The following is a 20,337-nucleotide window of genomic DNA, read 5'->3' as shown; positions in this document are numbered from 1 at the left end:
CTAGCATTTAGTTTAGACTGATTGGAGTAAAATAGAGGAAAGAGGGATTTTTCCCTGAAATTACATTTTGCCTGTGAAGACCCACAAAACTCGGGAGACCCTTCCTCAAATCTCAGGAAATCACGACCACCCAAAAATTACAAGAAACCATACCTGGATGCAATCAGCAGAGGTTTATTGGGGAGAATTGGCTAGTCAACGGTCAAAACTGCTTGTCCACACAGGAACAGAATTTTGACAAAAGGCCCGCAAGCTGAGGGGGTTTTTTCATAGCATGGGGTGAGGAAAGGAAGGCATTTATTCGCGGTTACACATGATTGGTTGTTTTACAAATTTTGAACATAACACTGGGAAGACCAAGGGAGGGAGGGGTAACCAAGAACAGTGGAACATTCCAGAAGAATCCAGCCCAAATGATCCAGAGTCATGTGAAAATCAATCTGCACACTCATTCCTCTCAAGAATGTAGCTTTACCACGTCACTGTGCCCCACCCTGTCATTTACCAACTATTTCAGATTAACTATTTTTCTTCCCTGAGGCTTGAGGAATGTTAATCCAGCAAGTGTCCTCTGATTCAGAGATAATGTCCTCCACCTGGAATGTGTCCCGGGGCAGTGAAAATCTTACATTCAGTTCCGCCTTCTGGAACTTGTATTCTTTTGCTCAGGTTTAGGGTAAAGAAAAAGCATATATATATTTCATAAAACGGTCTTTATAATTTTTCACTCTACAGCCTGCTTTTATTTCACTATCATTAATTACAAAATAAATACATTTTATACTTTAACATGTCTTTCTATCTCCTTTCCATTAGATTAGAGTAATTAGACCTCCAAATTATGCTGGACCTCTAATGTTGGGATTACTTCTGGCTGTTATTGGTGGACTTGTGTACCTTCGAAGAAGCAATATGGAATTCCTCTTTAATAAAACTGGGTGGGCTTTTGCAGCTTTGGTAAGTAAATTGAAGAAGAAAAAAATGATCAAAAAAGAACCTAATAATCTATTTCTTTCTTTTCTTTCTTTTTTAATTTTTATTTATTTCCCTTTGGTTTTTCTGTTTCTTTGTATAGCCCTGGCTGTCCTCTATAGACTCACTCTGTAGACCAGGCTGACTTTTGAACTCACAGAGAGCCACCTGCCTCTGCCTCCTGAGTGCTGGGATTAAAGGTGTGCACCACTATCACCTGAATTGTATTATTTTTTTAAATTTTACTCATTTTTATTGAATTTTATTTATTTTACATCTCTATGGCAGTTTCTCCTTCCTAGCCCCTCCCACTCCACCTCTCCTTTTTTCCCCACCCCCACATCCGTTCCTCCTTCCTTTCTTTTCAGAAAAGGGCTGGCTTTATTGAATGTCAAGGAGCTATGACATAGCAAGTTGCAGTAAGACTGGGCACCTGCTGCTCTATTAAGGCTGGACAAAACAACTCGGTAGGAGGAACGTCCCAAAGGCAGGCAACAGAATCAGAGAAGGCCAGTGCTTCCCACATGAAGACCAAGCTCACTGGTTGTTGGTTCAGTGTCTGTGAACCCCAGTGGGCCAAGTTTAGTTGATTTTTTGGGTTTTCTTGTGTCCTTGACACCTCTGACTCCTACAGTCCTTCCTACCCCTCTTCCACGGGATCCCCCAGTGCTGCTTAATACTTGGCTGTGGATTTCTGTATCTGTTTCTGACAGATGCTGGATGAAGTCTCTCTAATGACATTGGGCTAGACACCAAGTTATGACTGTAGCAGAATATCATTAGGAATTACTTCATTGCCTTTTTTCCCCATTCGTGTTTAGGTCTATCCTAGGCCTCTGGGCTCTCCAGCCTCTGGGTGTCCAGCCCTCCAGGCAGTATCAGGGGTGGGTTCCCTCTCATGGCATGGGTCTCAAGCTGGACCAGTCATTGGTTGGCCACTCACACAATTTCTATACCACCTTTACTCCAGTACATCTTGTATGTAGAACAAACTATTTGCAGGTCAAAGGTTTATGGCTGCTTTGCTGTTCCAGCACCTCCACTGGAAGTCTTGACTGGTTAAGGAGATGGCTGGTTCATGCTTTGTATCCCTCCTTGCTAGGAGTCTTAGCTAGGGTCACCCTCATTGATTCCTGAGAGTTTCTGTTGTCTTTGGTTTCTAGCTTGTCCCAGAGATGCTCCCTCATTGCAGTTGTCTCTCAGTACTCTCCCCATCCAACCCACACCTGATCCTTCCTGTTCCCATCCCCACCCCCAACCCCTACCCAGTCCCCTCTCCCTATCCATAACGTCTACTCTGTTTCCCCTTCTCAGTGAGATTCATACATATATATTCCCCCTTGAGTCCTACCTGTTACTTAGCTCCTCTGGGTCTATCTGCTGATTATAGCATGGTTATCCTTTACTTTAAAGCTAATATCCAGTTATAAGTAAGTGCGGTACCATGTGTGTTTTTCCGAGTCTGGGTTACCTCACTCAGGATGATTATTTCTAGTTCCATCTATTTGCCTGCAAATTTCTTGAATTCATTGTTTTTAATAGCCAAGTAATACACCATTGTGTAAATGCACCACATTTTTTGTATCCATTCCTCTGTTGAAGGACATCTGGGTTCTTTCTAGCTTCTGGCTATTATAAATAAGGTTGCTATGAACATAGTGGAGCATATGTCCTTGTTATATGTTGGAGCATCTTCTGGGTATATGCCCAGGAGTGGTATGGCTGGGTCCTCAGGTAGATTGAGTCCCAGCTTTCTAAGGAACCACCACATTGATTTTCAAAGTGGTTGTAGAAGCTTGCACTCCCACCAGCAATGAAGGTGTGCTCCTCATCTTCCCCATGCTCCCCATCCTTGCTAGTGTGAGTTTTGTCTCTTTGGTCTTTGTTCTCAGCCATTCTGACAGGAGTAAGATGGAGTCTCAGAGTTGTTTTGATTTGTAATTCCCTGAAATCTTCTATTTTCTTTCCCTTCTCCCTCCCTCCCTCTCTCCCTTCCTTCATTTCTTCCTTCCTTCCTACGTGTGTAGGCCACAAGTTGACATTGGGTGTCTTCTTCAGATTTTTTTTTTTTTTTTTGGTTTTTCAAGACAGGGTTTCTCTGTGTGGCCCTGGCTGTCCTGGAACTCACTCTGTAGACCAGGCTGGCCTTGAACTCAGAAGTCCACCTGTCTCTGCCTCCCAAGTGCTGGGATCAAAGGTGTGCAACTGTCCGTCTCAGAGTTTCTCTCTGAACTGGGAATTAACCAATTTTGGTAGACTGTTGCACAGTGATGCTCAGAGAGCCTCCTGTCTCCAACTCCCTCCTTCTGAGATTATAAGCACATACTACTGTACCCAGAATAATCTCTTGGGTTCTATTAGCTTTCATCTATGTGAAAAGGAGCTTAGCTTTTTTGATGTGTGTGTGTGTGTGTGTGTGTGTGTGTGTGTGTGTTGTAAGAATGTGCACATGCATACAACTGCACATGCATAGACCAGAGGAGAATGTTTAAAGTCATTCTTTATTGTTCTCCACCTTTCCACCTTTGTTCCCCCCAGAGACAAGGTTTCTGCGTACAACAGCCCTGGCTATCCCGGAACTCACTTTGTAGATAAAGCTGGCCTAGAATTCACAGAGATCTGACCATCTCTGCCTCCCCAAGTGTTGGGAATAAAGACATGAGCCACCACACCCAACTCTACCTTATTTTTATAGATGATCTCAAATCAGCTCGCCAGTGAGCTCTTGAGATCTATCTGCCTGTCTCTGTTTTTCAACACAGCATCACAGGGAAGTACAGCCGTGATAGGCTTTTAACAAGGGGGACTAGGTATTTGGACTCAGGTCTTCTTATTTTTATAGCAAGTACTCTTACCCACTGAGCCATCTATTCAGCCCCATTTTTTTCAGTGAATGTGCATGCTGGTGCTTATTTATGTAGATGTATGTGTTCGTATCTGTGGAGGCCAGAAAGTGAACCTCTACTGTTGTTGCTCAGGATCTGTCCACTTTGTTTTTGTTTTTGCATTTTAGAAAGTGTCTCACTGCTGTCAGTTAGGCTGGCTGGAGGCCAGGAGAGGGCATTGGATCCCTTAGAGTTATAAGCATTTGTGAACTGCCTGCTGGGAGTGCTGGGAATCAGACTTCAGTCCTTTACAAAAGAAGCAAATGCTCTTAACTCATGAGCCTCTCTCCAGCCACATGCCCTCACCTTTTTTATGTGGATTCTGGGAATTGAACTTAGGTCATTGTCTCTGTTGCTTTTCTGTTGCTGTGATAAAATACTCTGACCAAGGCAACTCTATAAAAGAAAGCATTTCATTTGGCTTAGCTTCAGAGGGTGAGAGTTCACCGTGGTGGAGTGAAGGAATAGCTGAGAGCTCACATCTCAGTCCATAGTTAGGAGGCAGGGAGTACACTGGGAAGTGGCACAAATCTTTTGAGAGCTCAGAGTTTACCCCCAGTGACACACTTCCTTCCAAAAAGCCACACCTCAAAATCCAACGCAAATAGTTCTACCAATTGTGTAGCAACCATTCAAACATAGGAGCTTATGGGTCTGTCATAGTGTTCTATTGCTGTGAAGAGACACCATGACCATGGCAACCCTTATAAAAGACAGCATTGAACTGGGGCTGGCTCACAGCTTCAGAGGTCAGTCCATTATCATCATGGCAGGAAGCATAGCAGTATGCAGGCAGGCATGGCGCTGAGGAGCTGATACTTACACATTTTTATCCAAAGGCAGCAGGGAGAGAGAGCCACTGGCCCTGGCCTGGGCTTCTGAAAACCCCAAAGTTCACCCTCAATGACACTTCCTCCAACAAGGCCATACCTCCTAATCCTATAGGCAGTTATGAGCCACCCATTATGGTCCTGGGAACCCAACTCAGATCCCCTGAGACATCACTCAAACCCCACTTTACAGTTCTTTTGAAAATATTTTTCAGATATATTTCCAGTACTCAATTTTGAAACTATTCTGTTTAATTATAGTTTAAAATCCCTTTAAAAATGATGTTGAATTGTGATCTTTGTGGTAAAATATAAATTTTAAAGAAATCATTTATTTGAAAAAAAAAGTCATGTGTTTTCTGAATGTATAAGTATTTTCATGTACCTACTAACCTAGTCAGTTTGAGTTAGCTAAATCATGAGTATTCCATTATTTTTGTTTTCTAGTGTTTTGTACTTGCTATGACATCTGGCCAAATGTGGAACCATATAAGAGGGCCACCGTATGCTCATAAGAATCCCCATACAGGACACGTGGTAAGGAAAGTTTGGAATTTGTTTGTATTGGATACTAAAGTTAATGTAATGACGATTACCATGTGAGGCCAGTGCTGGCATATCCAGCAACTGCTTACAGTTTTGACTCTTTAGTCCTTGTTAATAAGCTTCAGTTACAATTAGAGCATACCATGCTCCAAAGTGGAACATTCTTTATTCCCTTGATTGAGTTCTTTTGACTAGGATGGCTAAGAAAGTCTCAAACTAAATATGAGAATTAGTCAGGGATTGGATTACCTGCTGTTTCTAGCCACTGTGCTAGGTACTATCAGATATGGTGATTGATTGGGAAATGCGCTCCTACTGTCATGGCTGCATCGTTTTACCTTGTAGTTTTATACACTTAGATATTGTTTTTCTCATACTTTTTTGTGAAATATGTAGTACAAATGCAAAGAAAAAACAAATACAGAAATAGCTTTTAATAGCCTCACGAAGTATGCTACATGCTTACATAGACAAAGTGAATTGATCATTTCCTAAAGTTTAACATATCATGTTTTAGGGTTACAAAACTACAGTTTAGTGTATAATGTAAAGATTGCATTTGTCTTCTCCTCCCAGAATTATATCCACGGAAGCAGCCAGGCCCAGTTTGTAGCTGAAACCCACATCGTTCTACTCTTCAGTATCCTTTCATAATAAGTCTTTAGTATTGCATTTTCAATTGCTCATTTTCTTACAATCTCGTGTTCTCTGTACAGCATTTGGTTGGAGCTGCTATCCTAATGCAGGCAGAGTATCCTTTGGAAATTCTAGTGCTTATGTCTTCCTCAAACCTTAAGTCTGACAAAGCCAGGTTGATGAGCTCACTGATATATGGAAGTCTACACATAACAGAAGCATGGCATGTCTTTTTAATAAAGTTAAAATAGAACTGTGAGGGTTTAGAAGAAAAATAAGGTTTAGGTGGCATTTAAAATGAAACATTATTCTTGGTGATAGTAGCAAACACCTTTAATCAGGAGGCAGAAGCCAACCTGGTCTATAGAGAGAGTTCCAGGAGAGCCGAGGCTATACCGAGAAACCCTATCTCAAAGAAACCAAAAATTAAAAAGAAAGATAGAATTAATGAAGCCTTAATTTATAGGCTAAAAGAGAAGTTGGGGCTAAGATATATCTCAGTAGTATAGCACTGGCCTAGCATGCACAAGACCCCAAGGTCAATTCCTGGCACTCTTCAGAGAAAAGCTAGATAGAAAGTGCTGCAGGAAGAAAAAAGAAAAGATGCTGGAGAAGAAACTTGGCTGAGTTAAAAAAAAATAGCAGTGGGCTGGAGAGTGTTGCCTGCCAGCCTCCTTAACAACTTGAGTTGGATCTCCAGGACCAACACAGTGAAAGGAAAGAACCAATTCCTGCAACTTGTCTTTTGACCTCTACACATCTCTAACACAAGTGCAAACAGGTGCACCCGTGTTACACACACATACACACTAGTTAAGTTAAATTAATTAAAAGCCAGTCAATTAAAAACATGGGACACAGGCAGTCATTCTTAATAAAGCTATTGAAGAAGAAATGCAAGATGGTAATGAAGAGGTGAATATAGTCATTAGAACACCTATTCCTCTCATACCACTTAATTATCCCCCCAGGCGGCAGCTTACAATGCTCATCATGTACATAATTAACTCAGAATGTTTGACCATTACTAGTATTCACAAAGTACAGGTGATGGTCTCTTTTCTGCTTGAACAAACTTTTATCTTTGAACACTGATACTGCTTATTATTCAACCATGTGATGTGCTTCTTTGCTATAGTATTTCCATTTTGATTTATGTACCTGCCATTATGAAAATGAATAAGTATAAGGTTATTCCACATGGGGGATTTTCCTTTTTCATTGGGATATGACAGTTGAATAGCTGAGTAATAATTTCTTCTCTAAAGTTTAATTTTTGAATATTTGAGATTATTTTGCATGTAAAAGTAAGTTGCAGCCGGGTGGTGGTGGCGCACACCTTTAATCCCAGCACTTGGGAGGCAGAGGCAGGCGGATTTCTGAGTTCGAGGCCAGTCTGGTCTACAGAGTGAGTTCCAGGACAGCCAGGGCTACACAGAGAAACCCTGTCTCAAAAAACCAAAAAAATAAAAAAGTAAGTTGCTGTTGTCTTAAATGGTGCATATTTCAAGTATGTCCATTTCAGGGGTGTTGGTGATGACTACCTAGTATTTTCAATGTGTATAGAGTTAGAAATTTGCTGTGTTCCAGATGTGATACACAAAGGCTCATTTTATATATAGGTGGGCTTTCCTAGTGGTATGTTTTATTTTTAAAACTGAAGTATTTTCAACCTTAATTCTTTTAGTGGTATCAATATGGGGTTTTGGTGTTGGCTTTTGTTTCTTTGAGACAAGGTCTTACTGTGTAGCACTGAATGGCCTGTGCTATTTAAATCAGGCTGGCTTTGAGCTCACAGGGATCTGCCTGCCTCTGCCTCCCAAGTGCTGGGATTAAAGACATGTACCTCCATACCAGGTACACAAGGGCCATTTTTTTTTGTTGTTTTTTTTTGTTGTTGTTGTTGTTTTAAAGATAAGATCTTATGTATCCCAGGCTGGCCTAGCTACCAAATCTGGCTCAACCTTACTTTTTAATTAAATCTTTGCAGTTAATAATATTGTAAACATATAAGAATATTTGTTTGGGTTACTACTTGAAGGTTTATAAATTCATCTTAATTTTCTTTGTGAGAAACTGGGAATAAGAAAATGATACGTCTTTTGTAGCTACATGAATTTCTCCTTAAACAGTTTTTCTAAGATGGTGGGGTTACCTTAGGTATGGTGCTTTTATGTGAAGCTGCTACCTCTGACATGGATATTGGGAAGCGAAGGAGTAAGTCACATGCCACAATGTTTCAGTTCTGCCTTTAATACAGAAAAAAAAGAATCTTAACTAATTACTTTCCCTTTATAGAAAATATGAAAGACTGTGAAACTTCTAGGAAGAATTTTCTGTTATTCCACCAAGAATAACTGTTGATATTAATATAATCTTTCTTCCCACTTTTTTGTTCCATTGATTTTGTTTTCTTTTGAGATAAGCTCTGATATGTGGACAAGCTGACCTGGAACTTTCAAACCTCCTGCCTCAGCCTCCGTGCTCACCATCTCTTCCTACTCGTAAGAACATCTTGGTGGTTTCTAAGACAGCTTCAAACTGACTGTGTACCTGAGGCTTTGAATTTGTGATCCTCCTGTCTCCACTTTCCAAGTGCTAGGATTACAGATAGTGCCATTATGTATGGTTGTGTGCCGTGCTGGGGACTGACCCCAAGTATTTTTACTCTCTGAGCCACTTCTCCAGCCCCATCTGTAAAAACATTTTAAAAACTGTATGTCTGAGAACAAGACTTGATGGCACTGGCCCATAATTCCATACATTCAGGAGGGTGAGGTGGGAGGATCACAAGTTCAAGGCCTAATTGGTCTATAAAATGAGATGGAAGCCAGCCAGACTACAACTTAGTTAAAACCCTATCTCAAAAAAATAAAAAGAAGACTGGACATATAACTATGTGGTAGAGTACTTGCCTATCATATTCTACAGTCTAGATTCAATCACCAATATCCCAAAAGGAAACAAAAAAACAAACTGTGAGCAGGCCTGAGAATATAGCTCTAGTGTAGATTGCTTGTCGTAAATGGGCACACACCAACAGTACAAAAGTGTGTGTGTGTGTGTGTGTGTGTGTGTGTGTGTGTGTGTGTGTGTGTGTGTTTTAAAGTGAATACTCACTCTAAAACCTAAATACAGGGGTAGATAGGGGATGATGGCACACACCTTTAATCCCAGCACTCAGGAGGCAGATGCAGGTGGATTTCTGTGAGTTCAGGGCCAGCCTGGTCTACAGAGTAAGTTCCAGGTCAGCCAGGGCTTCACAGAGAAACTTTGTTTCAAAAAACCTCAAGAAAAATACTTGAGGCAGAAGTAATATTGATGCAAGTTGCAAGTTTGCATGTAGAAATTGTTGTAAATTCAAGCTATTCCATATAAAAGACATGCAATCCAGGTATTTTATTTACAAGCTGTAAGCCTAGGTTAGGAAGATTTTAGAGATACTCTAATTTACACCCCAGCCATATGTCCCTTGTTCCTTGCTGTTTCTCCTGGCCATGTGCTCATGGTCCATCTCCTCCCTCTGGCAGCCTCCTCCTCCCTTGGTGTCCTTTCTTCTCTCCCTGCAACCCCCAGCCAGGTAACTGAAAACCCATCTACCTCTATATACTGCCTAATCACAGGCTTTAGCCTTTCTTTTATTGACTAACTTGGGAAGCAAGGTTACATAGCATCACTTGATGTACGTGAGGGTCTTCTCGGGGCAACCAGATCTTGGAGGCCAGTATTTAGCATGTGAATAAATAGCACCATCAAACCAACACCCTATATTTGTGGCCAGACTGGTAAACATAGCAAGTTCTAGGCAAGACAAGGCTATAAGACACCCTACCTAGAAACAAAACAAATAAAAAAACTTAGTTGTGTTGTGGCAGTACACACCTGTAATTCCAAAACTTGGGAAGTACAGAGTAAGAGAATTACAAAGTCTTGGACCCCCTGGGAGCATGTACTTTTTACGCTTTAGAACATGCACGTATTGGATGTGGTGGCATAGTCTAAAAGTTCCTGCACTCCAGAGGCTGAGATAAGAAGATTGCTGCCAATTGAGGCCCTCTGTGTGCTGTGTACGAAAACTGTCTCAAAAAACAAAGAAGCTGTCCAAGGTGACACACGTGGAATTCAAGCACTTAGCCAGTAGAACAGAGAAATTATGGAGTTCAAAGCCATCCTTTGCTACTTAGTGAGTTTGAAGCCACCTCAGGCTATTTTAGAGACCCTGTCTCAAGGAAACAAATATTCACACATTTTTATTATTTCAAAAAGATGCCTACAATATAACTTGTTAGCACAATTTCTGGGATCTTGTTAAAATATTAAGTTATTTATACCTAATTTTTTCTGTAAAATGATTAATTTTTGCCAGGCATAGGTAATATACACCTACAATCCAAACACTGAGGAGGCAAGTTCATCTCAAAGTAAGAGGTCATTCACTGCTACACAGTGAGACCCTGTCCCAAAAAATAATAAAAATAAACCTTTCATTTTAAGAATATAGCTATTAGGGGGCTGGAGAGATGTCTCAGTGGTTAAGAGCACCAACTACTCTTCCAGAGGTCCTGAGTTCAATTCCCAGCAACCACATGGTAGCTCACAACCATCTGTAATGGGGTCTGATGCCCTCTTCTGGTGTGTCTAAAGAGAGCAATGGTGTACTCATATACATAAAATAAATAAATACATCTTTTTTAAAAAGACTATATCTATTAACTATTTAATACATAATACATTGTGATGTTTATTTTATAGATTTGAAGTATTTTTATTATTTTGTGTGTGTGTGTGCGCGCGCACGCGCATGTGCGCATATTATGTGTCTTAGGGTTTCATTGCTGTGAAGAGACACCATGACCAAGGCAACTCTTATAAAAGACAACATTTACTTGGGGCTGGTGTAGTTTCATAGATTCATTCTGTTATCATCATGGCAGGAAGCATGACAGCATACAGACAGACGTGGTACTGAAGAAACAGAGTTCTACATCTTGATCCATAGGCAGCAGAAGGGGACTGATTCTGCAGGCAGCCAGGAAGCTCTGATTCCATACTGGATGGAACTTGAACACTACAGATTGCAAAGTTCACACCCACAGTGACACCTTGTGATAGTTTGCATATGCTTGGCCCAGAGAGTGGCACTATTTGGAGGCGTGGCCTTGTTGGAGTAGGTGTGTCACTGTGGGCCTGGGCTTTAAGACAATACTCCTAGTTGCTTGGAAGTGTGTGTTCTGCTAGCAGGCTTCAGATGAAGATGTAGAACTCTTAGCCCTGCCCAAACCATGCCTGCCTGGATGCTGCCGTGCTCCCACCTTGATGATAATGGAATGAACCTCTGAATCTGTAAGCCAGCCCTATTTAAATGTTTAAATGTTTTCCTTTATAAGACTGGCCTTGGTCATGGTGTCTGTTCATAGCAGTAAAACCCTAATAGTGCCACTTCCCATGGGCCAGGCATTGAAACACATGAGTCTATGGGGGACAAACCTATTCAAACCACCACTACAGAATGTATATGTGTATGTATGTGAGTACCACAACATGATTGAGGTCAGAGGACAACTTGTAGGAGTTCCTTCTCCTACTATGTTGCTCCTGGTGATCAAACTCAGTCAGGCTTGGCAGCAAGCACATTTTCTTACTCAGCCACCTTGCTGGCCCAATTGTGATTTGTTTGGATTGCCCATTTCAGTATTCCTCGCTTGGAAAATGCCATCTAAATACAATACAATCTGGTAGGAATTTAAGTGGTAAAACACTGTAGCAGAATATGTTGTCAAAATTCCATCTAGTTCTTGGATTCCTTTTTTTTTAAGATAATCTGACTACATAGCCCTTGCTGGCTTGGAATTTTCTATGTAGCGAGAGCATGCTTGAGTCTGAACTCATCATGTAGTTCAAGGTGTACTACTGGCTCTAAACTGCACCTCCTGAGTACTGAATTAAATTATTGAAGGCTCTAATGCTTTTGATTTTTTTTTCTTTTTGATCTTTCAAGAAGGTGTTGCTATGTAATCCTGGTTAGCCTGGAATTTGCTTTGTAGAATGACTTGGCCTTATATTTCTTCCATTCTGCTGCCTCTGCTTTATGAATTGTGGGATTATAGGCACAGTGTGATATATTTAAGGACGTGTATTCTTTTATACAACTGAATTGCACGGGTATATAAGTAAATTGACTATTGTATTGTGGTGGAGTAAGCTTACAAGCAATGCAAACACTGCAAGATTAAAAAGTGGAGATTAGGGCTGGAGAGATGGCTCAGCAGTTAAGAGCACTGACTACTCTTCCAGAGGTCCTGAGTTCAGTTCCCAACAACCACATGGTGGCTCACAGCCATCTTTAATGGGATCCAATGCCCTCTTCTGGTGTGTCTGAAGACAGCTGCAATCAATGTATTCACATACATAAAATAACTAAATAATTCTTTTTTTAAAGTGGGGATGAGAGCTGGACAGTAACATCTTTAACTCCAGCACTCTAAGAGATAGAAGCAAGCATATCTCTGAGAGTTTGGAGCCAGCCTGGCCTACATAGTGAGTTCCAGGAAAGCAAGAGCTATACAGAGAAAGAGTCTTATGGTGGGGGAGATGGGGTGGGCATGACTCTCTATGAAGTGCCTTACTTTCTTCTAGGCCACCTCTCTTCCTCCTAACCTCTGTTTTCAGAATCTATATTAAAATGACAAGCCCCTTGCCCAAATGGGGCTTAACTCTGTTGGAAATCTGATTCTTAGCATGTTTTCCTCTTTGGAAGTGTACGGTCTACACTGTAGGTGGTTTGTCAGGGGCGACCTGATGACTCTGCTTTTTTTTTTCTCACAGTGATGTGTGTTGCTGGGATCGGCCTTGTTGTGTTATTCTTCAGTTGGATGCTCTCTATCTTTCGATCAAAATACCATGGTTACCCATACAGGTATATTCTTATTTTACCTATACTTACAATGATTAGAGTTAGTATTGCTTTATGATAGTTTATTGCTTACCCTTTTATGCCTTCATTTTGAAGAGTCTCCTGGTTTCCACTTGTTTTCTTGTTTCATTTTGCTCTTGCAACAGGTTCTCATCTACCCCAAGCTAGCCTTGAACTCCTGATTTTCCTGTCTATATCAACCTAATTTCTGGGCTTACAGGCATATACTGTCATAGTGTGTTGTGGAAGGCATTGTACTTGAGTGTGTATTTTCTGTGTTGGTGTTTTGAGATAGGGTGTCACTATGTATCTCTCACTGGCTTGGAACTCATTATGTAGCCCAGACTTCCCTTGAACTTGCCAGCAGTGCTTCTGCATCCCAAGTGGTGGAACTGATGGAATGTCCCTCTCCTGCCTGGCTTATGTGGTCTCTCTCCCTTTCCCCTCTCATTTGAGATAGGGTCTTACTACAAGGATGAAGCTGAATTCCACCTCACTGAGATCTGCCTGCCTTGGCCTCCCAGTGATGGGATTAATGGTGTGCATCACCACAGCTATCTGGTCATTTCTTTTATGGAATTGCCAGGACTTTTGTTGGAGGGAGGTTGTTTGATTTGGTTTGTTTTTCAAGACAGTGTTTCTCTGTGTAGCCCTGGCTGTCCTGGAGCTTGCTTTGTAGGCCAGGCTGGCCTTGAGTCACAGAGATCTGCCTGCCTCTGCTGGTATAAAAGGTGTGCACCACCACCACCACCTGGCTGTTATTTATAGGGATTTTTAAAAATATTCTTTTATTTTTTATTCATGTGTGAGAGAATATATATGCCGCACGTGTGCAGAGGCTAGAAGAGCATACCATTTCCCCTGGAGCTGGAGTTTGTTATAAGCTGCACCATGTGGGTGCTAGAAAGCAATCTCGGGTCCTCTAGAAGAGCATCACTCTAGCTTCTTGGGTTTCTGGTTGGTTTTCTTTTGTGTATGCATGTGTGCTTTAAGATCCTCCTCCAGCTAGAGTTACAGTGCTTCTCAACACCATGTCATGTCAAGGTGGCTCATACCATCTGTGTAACTCCAGCTCCAGGGTAGCTAATCCCTCTGGCCTCTGAGGGAAGCTGAACTCATGCATATACTCACATACAGACACATACACATAATTAAAATTAATAAAAAGAAACCTAAAAAACACAAAAGAAAGCAGCTAGTGTGTTTCAAATATTTATAAAGTTCATAGAGATCCCAGTGGCTAGGGGAGGAAATTGTTAATGTTATAGGGTTTTGGTTTTGCTGTTATAGGCAAGTGAAATGATTGATTGGCTTGTGTTGGTTTTATAATCTGAGTATTGGTTAACATTTTTACTTTTTAAAGACTTACTTATTTTTATATGTATGACTGGTTTACTTGCGTGCGTGTGTGTGTGTGTGTGTGTGTGTGTGTGTGTGTGTGTAGGAAATGCATACCTTGTGCCCACAGAGGTCTGAAGCCTCTGGAACTGGAGTTACCTAAATGGTTGTAAGCTGCCATGTAGATGCTGGGAATTGAACCTGAGTCTTTTGTGAGAGCTGTATATGCTGTTAACTACTGAGCCATTATCCCAGCTTCCATAATTTATGTTTTAAAACATGTCATCCTCTGGTATTGTAGACCCATAATCCCAGCACTCAGAGACACAGGCAGGATCAGATCTGGATTGTCTTTGGCTACATAATAAATTTGAGCTGTCTTCAAACTCGTATGTTTGAGCTCATTACATGAGACACTATCTCAAAAGGAAGGTCTTTCCCTTCTTTTTTTCAAAAAACAGGTGTTTCCCTGTTTCTCACATTTTTTTTTTTGATACTCAGATCATAGTACATAACATATTAAAATCAACATACTATGTATTTATAAAACATCAAACTTAGCTGGGTGTGGTAGCATATTCCTTTTAATTCCGGCACTTGGGAGGCAGAGGCAGACAGATCTCTTTGAGTTTGAGGTTAGCCTGGTTTACAAAGCAAGTGCAGGACGACCAAAGCTGTTACATAAAGAAATCCTCTCTCAAAAAAAGAAAAAAAAAAAAAAAAGAGAAGTAAAGCCTTCCTATTCTCCTCCTCTCTCTTCCCACATATTCCCAGCCAGCCTCTCCTTCTGTCCTTCTCTGCCTCTTCTACCCTTTTTCCAGGTCCCTACTCCCCCCACCCAATAAACTTCCTTTTATACTAAACAAGTAAAACTTAGTTTTCTTTCAGAGACTAACATACTGATATATATTTTGTTTCAGCTTTCTGATGAGTTAAAGAAGATTCCAGAGAAAAATTGACACTGGTAATGGAAAGTGCAAAATAAAAGCTATTTGGTGTTTGAAGAATGCAACTCACGTATTTTATATTACCTCTTTTTGTCAAGTGATCTAAATAGTTAATCATTTAACCAAAGCTATGTAGTGCCTTAACAAGCAGTTGTAAGATCATGAAGTATTTGGAATTATGCTCCTCTTAACCTTCCCTTCCCAATGAACTTACGAAACATTTGAGTTTTGTAGAATTAAGTACTTTAGAAAAATTTAAAACTACTACTTCATTTTGCTTAGAGCAAACCTCAAAACTACTTTAGTTAACTTTCAGTCATCTGATTTTATCTTATCTAAGGTTGGGGATGGAGGGTTCTGATCAGGAATTTCCACCTCTGCTTATTGCAAACAACTGCATCTGGAAGTGGTCATTACTTTTCCTTCTTTGTGCAGATGTATGTGCTTTACAGACCTTTCCTCTTGGGCCAAGGTATCATATGCACTGTGTGATCTGAAAATGGACCATGTAGCCTTTGGAAAGACATGTCTTCCTGTGTCGTTCCTGTGTCTTTCCGACTGAAATCAGCCACATATGCCTCCTTTTACACATAAGAAGTACCTCTAACTAAAGACTATGGTCTGTGCATGAGTGTGCTATAACTACCTTGTACATGGAAAGATTTCTAATTCATTATGTTTTTAGTTTTATTTAAGATGGCCGTTCTCTAATAATAATAGTTTGTTGCTAAAAAACAGTATAACTTATAAATGGTCTCAAGTGTTTGTGTAAGTTACACATTGTCATTGATTTCGTTTTTACCTAACAGAAAAATAAGCTGAGTTGTGTTCATGGAAAGGACTCTCTTAGAATGAGAAAACAAAATTATGAAATATTGATTTGTTGCCTAGGTACAGAAATGAAATGGTTTGCCAGGCTGTGGTAGACGAAGGCTGAGCTTTGTGAGTTTGTGGTCAGCCTGGGCTACATAGTGAGACCCCATCTCCAGGAAAAAAGAAAAAAAGGAAGGAAGGAAGAAAACTGACGTGTTTTCAAGCTGAGGCTGTGGCTCAGAGGTAGAGTGCTTGCCTAGCATGAGTCACACTCTGTTGTGTTCAATCCCAATGCCTTAGAAAAAAAGAAAGATTGCTAGTTTGCATATTTTTTTCTTTTGGTGAGGACTGTTCTTGAAACCTGCTCTTTTGCTTTTTAAAACACATGTTCTGTAAAACATGGGCTTGTTTTTAAATAAGTGTTTCTTGAAACCTAGTCTGGCTATTGTTTTCATTTCTGGTTTTGTGTGTGTTCCTGTTTTCTAAAAGGAATGTTTCTTGAAACCTCTCTGTGAGACAGAGCGCTAGCTGATCTTCCCTCCCTTATGGAGACCTGCCCGACCTCTGGCTCACATTCATCCTCGTGTCTCAGCTTCTCAAGTGCTGGGATGGCAGGCATTGCCACCATTGACTGCAAACTGCTTTTGCTATCAGTTTAGCTTTTTATTTACCCCATAAATTAGAGATACAAAGAATAGCGGCAGACACCTGCCTCTGCTCTTAGCTGTCCTGCTGGCTAAAACATAGTCCACCAAGTGCAAGAATTTGAGACAGTCTGGCATCATAGTAACACCTCATCTCAAAAATATGTCAAAAAGTAGAACTATGAAAGGGATTTTGTTTGAATTTTATCTTTTTTTTCTGGTAGTGGAAATAACCATATATATTAACCAGTTTTCCATGAAGAACATTTAAATCATGGTTATAATATGGCTGACTCTGGCTTTCACCATAAATAGTCCAAAATGCCACTGTTAAGAAAATGTAGGCTTGCCAAGCAGTGGTGGCACACGCCTTTAATCTCAGCACTTGGGAGGTAGAGGCAGGAGGATTTCTGAGTTTGAAATTTCTAAGCCTGCTCTACAGAGTGAGTTCCAGGACAGCCAGGGCTACACAGAGAAACCCTGTTTCAAAAAACCATAGGCTTGGACTGGAGCTCAGTGGTAGAGCACTTTACAAGGCTGTGGGTTCAATCCCAAACACCACAGAAACCTAGGAAGTCATGGGTTCAATCCACAACATCACATAAGCCAGGTATGGTAGCACATGGGTGTAATCCCAATGCACTCAGGAAATAGAGACAGGAAGATCAGAAATTCAGCCTCATCCTTGAGTATATAGTGAGTCTAAGGCCAACCTGAGCTACATAAGACTCTATCCCAAAGCCAAAAAAAAGATACTGTGACTATTCTCTGCTATTGATCATGCAATAACCTTCCCATGTCTTATATAATAGAGGTTTATGGAAAGAAATAGGCATAATGGGCCCAGAAAAATGTTTTGGGTGGTTGGTTGTTGTTGCTACAAATTTGATGATTAGGAGGATACAGTTGATCGTTCCTTATAAATTGAGTGATTCTTAATTCCTTAACTGCTATTCTTGTACCTGTCTCTGCCAAATGAATTTCTGCTGTGATTCTTAGGAAACTAGTGTGAAGACTTGCAAAGTTGAACTGGGCAGCATCCTACTGTGTAACCTCTAGCTGCTGCTGCCTCCCGTGGTCAGTGTTCTGTGTGTTTTCTCCTTGTTTAAGAGCAACATTCTTTAGTACGGAGAAAGGCATGCTCTGGCTAAAATCTGTGGAAAGCAGATTTTCCCATTTAAAATAGTGTTACTTTTGTGGAAATTTTAAATTTAGCTTTTATCTGAAGTGCCTTAAGTAGATTCTTAATTTACTTTTCTAGTACTGGTTTAAATATAATTCATTATGTATTTTTAATATACTGTTCAAAATGATACATTATTATAGCAAAGATAACCAAATGTCTAGCTTACTGCTTCATGTCAATAAACTTTTACAACCTAAATTACATGTTTTTTATTCTCTATTGTCACTTCTTTTCTGTTACTATTATAAAATACCTTGAATCAAGCAACTTAAGAAAGACATTGGTCCATTTTGGCTCAAAGATAGAAAAGAACATATCTAGGGGAGACATGGCAGCTGGAGCATGAAGCCCTCAGGCAGTCAGGAAGCAAAAGGAGAAGAGACCAGTGATGTACTCTAGCAAGACTGTCTCTAAAAGGTTCCACAACCTCCCAGACACTCCCACTAGCTAGCAAATGAGCCTATGAAGATATTCCATGTTCAAACCACAGCACCTTTCTACAGAGGGGGCAATATGAAATATCAAAGGGGAAATTCTTTTTGTGTGTGTGTGGTTTTTCTAGACAGGGTTTCTCCGTATAGCCCTGGCTGTCCTGGAACTCACTCTGTAGACCAGGCTGACCCAAACTCAGAAATCCGACTGCTTCTGCCTCACAAATTCTGGGATTAAAGGTGTGTGCCACCACTGCCTGGACAAAGGGGGAATTCTTAAAATAGAATATTCTATCTTGAATGTTTAATTAAATTTCCTTAATTTTTGTACTGTCCTACAACCATGCATTTCATAGAACAATTCTGTTCATCACCTCTAGATTAAGATAAACTATTCTGGGTGTGGTGGCACATAGCTAAATTCTAGCATTGGGAAGTAGAGGCAGGCAGTTGTCTAGGAGTCGAAGGCCACCCTGCTCTACACAGTACTTCTAGGCCAACCAAGGCTATCGTGAGACACCTCCCCCCAATAGCAAACTGGTTCTCAACCCGTGGGTGGTGACCCCTTTGGGGATCTAATGACCTTTTCACAGGGGTTAGATAAGGCCATCAGAAAATACAGATATTTACATTATGATTCATAACTACCAAAACTACATTTATAAAGTAGCAATGACGTAATTTTAAGGTTGGAGGAGGGTCACTACAACATGAGGAACTGTATTAAAGGACTGTAGCATTAAGAAGATTGAACACCAGTGGACTAGAACCACTGGAGCATAGTGATTTTCTTGGTTGGCTATAATAGTAATCTCTACATTAAATGTTGAGTTAAATCAGTTGAAATACAGGGATACCAGGCATGGTGGTGCACGCCTTTGATCCCAGCACACTGGGAGACAAGCAGGCAGATCTTTCTGAGTTTGAAGCCAGCCTGGTCTACAAAGTGAGTTCCAGTACAGCCAGGACTGTTACACTGAGAAACCCTATGTCAAACAAAAAACAAAACAAAAACCAAAAAAACTCTAAAGCCCGACTTAATTTTTCTTTTGACTTTTAAACACATGTATGTTTACTAGTTTACATATTAGAACAGCAGGAAAGAGCTCCTGAAGAAACTTGTGGAAAGTCACCTTCAGACTACAGAACAGCTTGCCTCAAAAAAGAAGTCCTTAAAATAATTTCTCGAAAGGCTGTGCTTGGAACTTCTCTTTATCTACCATTAGGTCTTATGACATGGGACCTGCCCATTCTGAGCAAGGGTGAGATCAACGTTGACATAGTATCCTGATAGTACTGAAAGCCAAAGCCAAAAAGACATTAGATATGCTTAAATTAGTACCTTCACCTGCAGTGCTGAAGAAAACCTGCCCTAGAAAAATGAAGCAATTTACTGAAGGTTATTCCAAGGAAATGCTTACAGGTTTTCCATTTTGCTGAAAATACCCTACGGATTATATTTCACTTGCAGATGCAAATTGCTCTCTGGAGACCATAGTCCACCTTGATTGCTTCCTGGCATCCAGATTTCTGGAGAAGTCCTAATGAAAAAGGCATTTCCCAGGAGAGCCTGCATCAAGCAGGTGCCCCAAGGAGGGAGTTTTGATTGACATTCTGGTCTGTGAACATAGAATGTAGGTGAAGAGATAGTCTTTTGCCAGTACTAACCTAGTGAAGCTTCTAAACTTTCTGCACAAGTGTCCCTTAAACTTTGTATTCTCTTTTTCCTTTATGAAATTAAAGAGTTAAAATTCCAGTGTAAACTGGTGTGGTGGGACAGACAACACCTGTAATCCCAGCATTTAGGAGGCAGAAGCTGAAGGATCAGGAATTCAAGGTTAAACTCTGCTGCATGCTTTGAGGCTAGCTAAGGCTACATGAGTCTGTCTCAAAAACAAACAAACCATCCGATGCTTATCACCAACTAAAATAGAATACCATTCAAAATGAGGAAACCAAGCATAGTGATAACATGTCTTTAGTTCCAGTGCTCAGGAAGCCAAGATAGGTGGATCTTGTGAGTATGTAACCCTGGTTCACACTTGCAGGCCAACCAGTGCTACATAGTGAGATCCTGTCTCAAAAGACAAACACAAAATACCAAGAAATTTTACATGTGTTTGTAATCCCTGCACTTGGGACTTCCCTCAGGCTGGAGAATCAAGAGTGCAAGGCCAGCCTGAGCTACATAGCACA

General features: G+C 40.6%; 1 protein-coding gene across 2 annotated transcripts in view; it reads left to right on the top strand.

Annotated features, from left to right (window-relative positions):
* Magt1 (magnesium transporter 1) overlaps nt 1-17,911 on the top strand; it is a 36,427-nt gene extending 18,516 nt beyond the window's left edge. Inside the window, exons 5-11 of one of the 2 annotated variants that reach the window (XM_034485293.2) lie at nt 817-957; nt 5,135-5,224; nt 5,810-5,873; nt 8,012-8,086; nt 12,695-12,785; nt 15,041-15,084; nt 15,959-16,075. In XM_034485293.2, the coding sequence (XP_034341184.1) occupies nt 817-957; nt 5,135-5,224; nt 5,810-5,873; nt 8,012-8,086; nt 12,695-12,785; nt 15,041-15,056 (477 nt within the window). In that variant the 3' untranslated portion in view covers nt 15,057-15,084; nt 15,959-16,075. Of the gene's footprint in view, nt 1-816; nt 958-5,134; nt 5,225-5,809; nt 5,874-8,011; nt 8,087-12,694; nt 12,786-15,040 lie in introns of both variants that reach the window. The other variant, XM_076918544.1, reaches the window with a different exon arrangement.
* The last annotated feature ends 2,426 nt before the right edge of the window (nt 17,912-20,337 follow it).

This window comes from Arvicanthis niloticus, chromosome X (genome assembly GCF_011762505.2).
Source record: "Arvicanthis niloticus isolate mArvNil1 chromosome X, mArvNil1.pat.X, whole genome shotgun sequence".
Taxonomy (NCBI): Eukaryota; Metazoa; Chordata; class Mammalia; order Rodentia; family Muridae; genus Arvicanthis; species Arvicanthis niloticus.
This window is presented reverse-complemented; position numbering and strand designations above follow the sequence as displayed.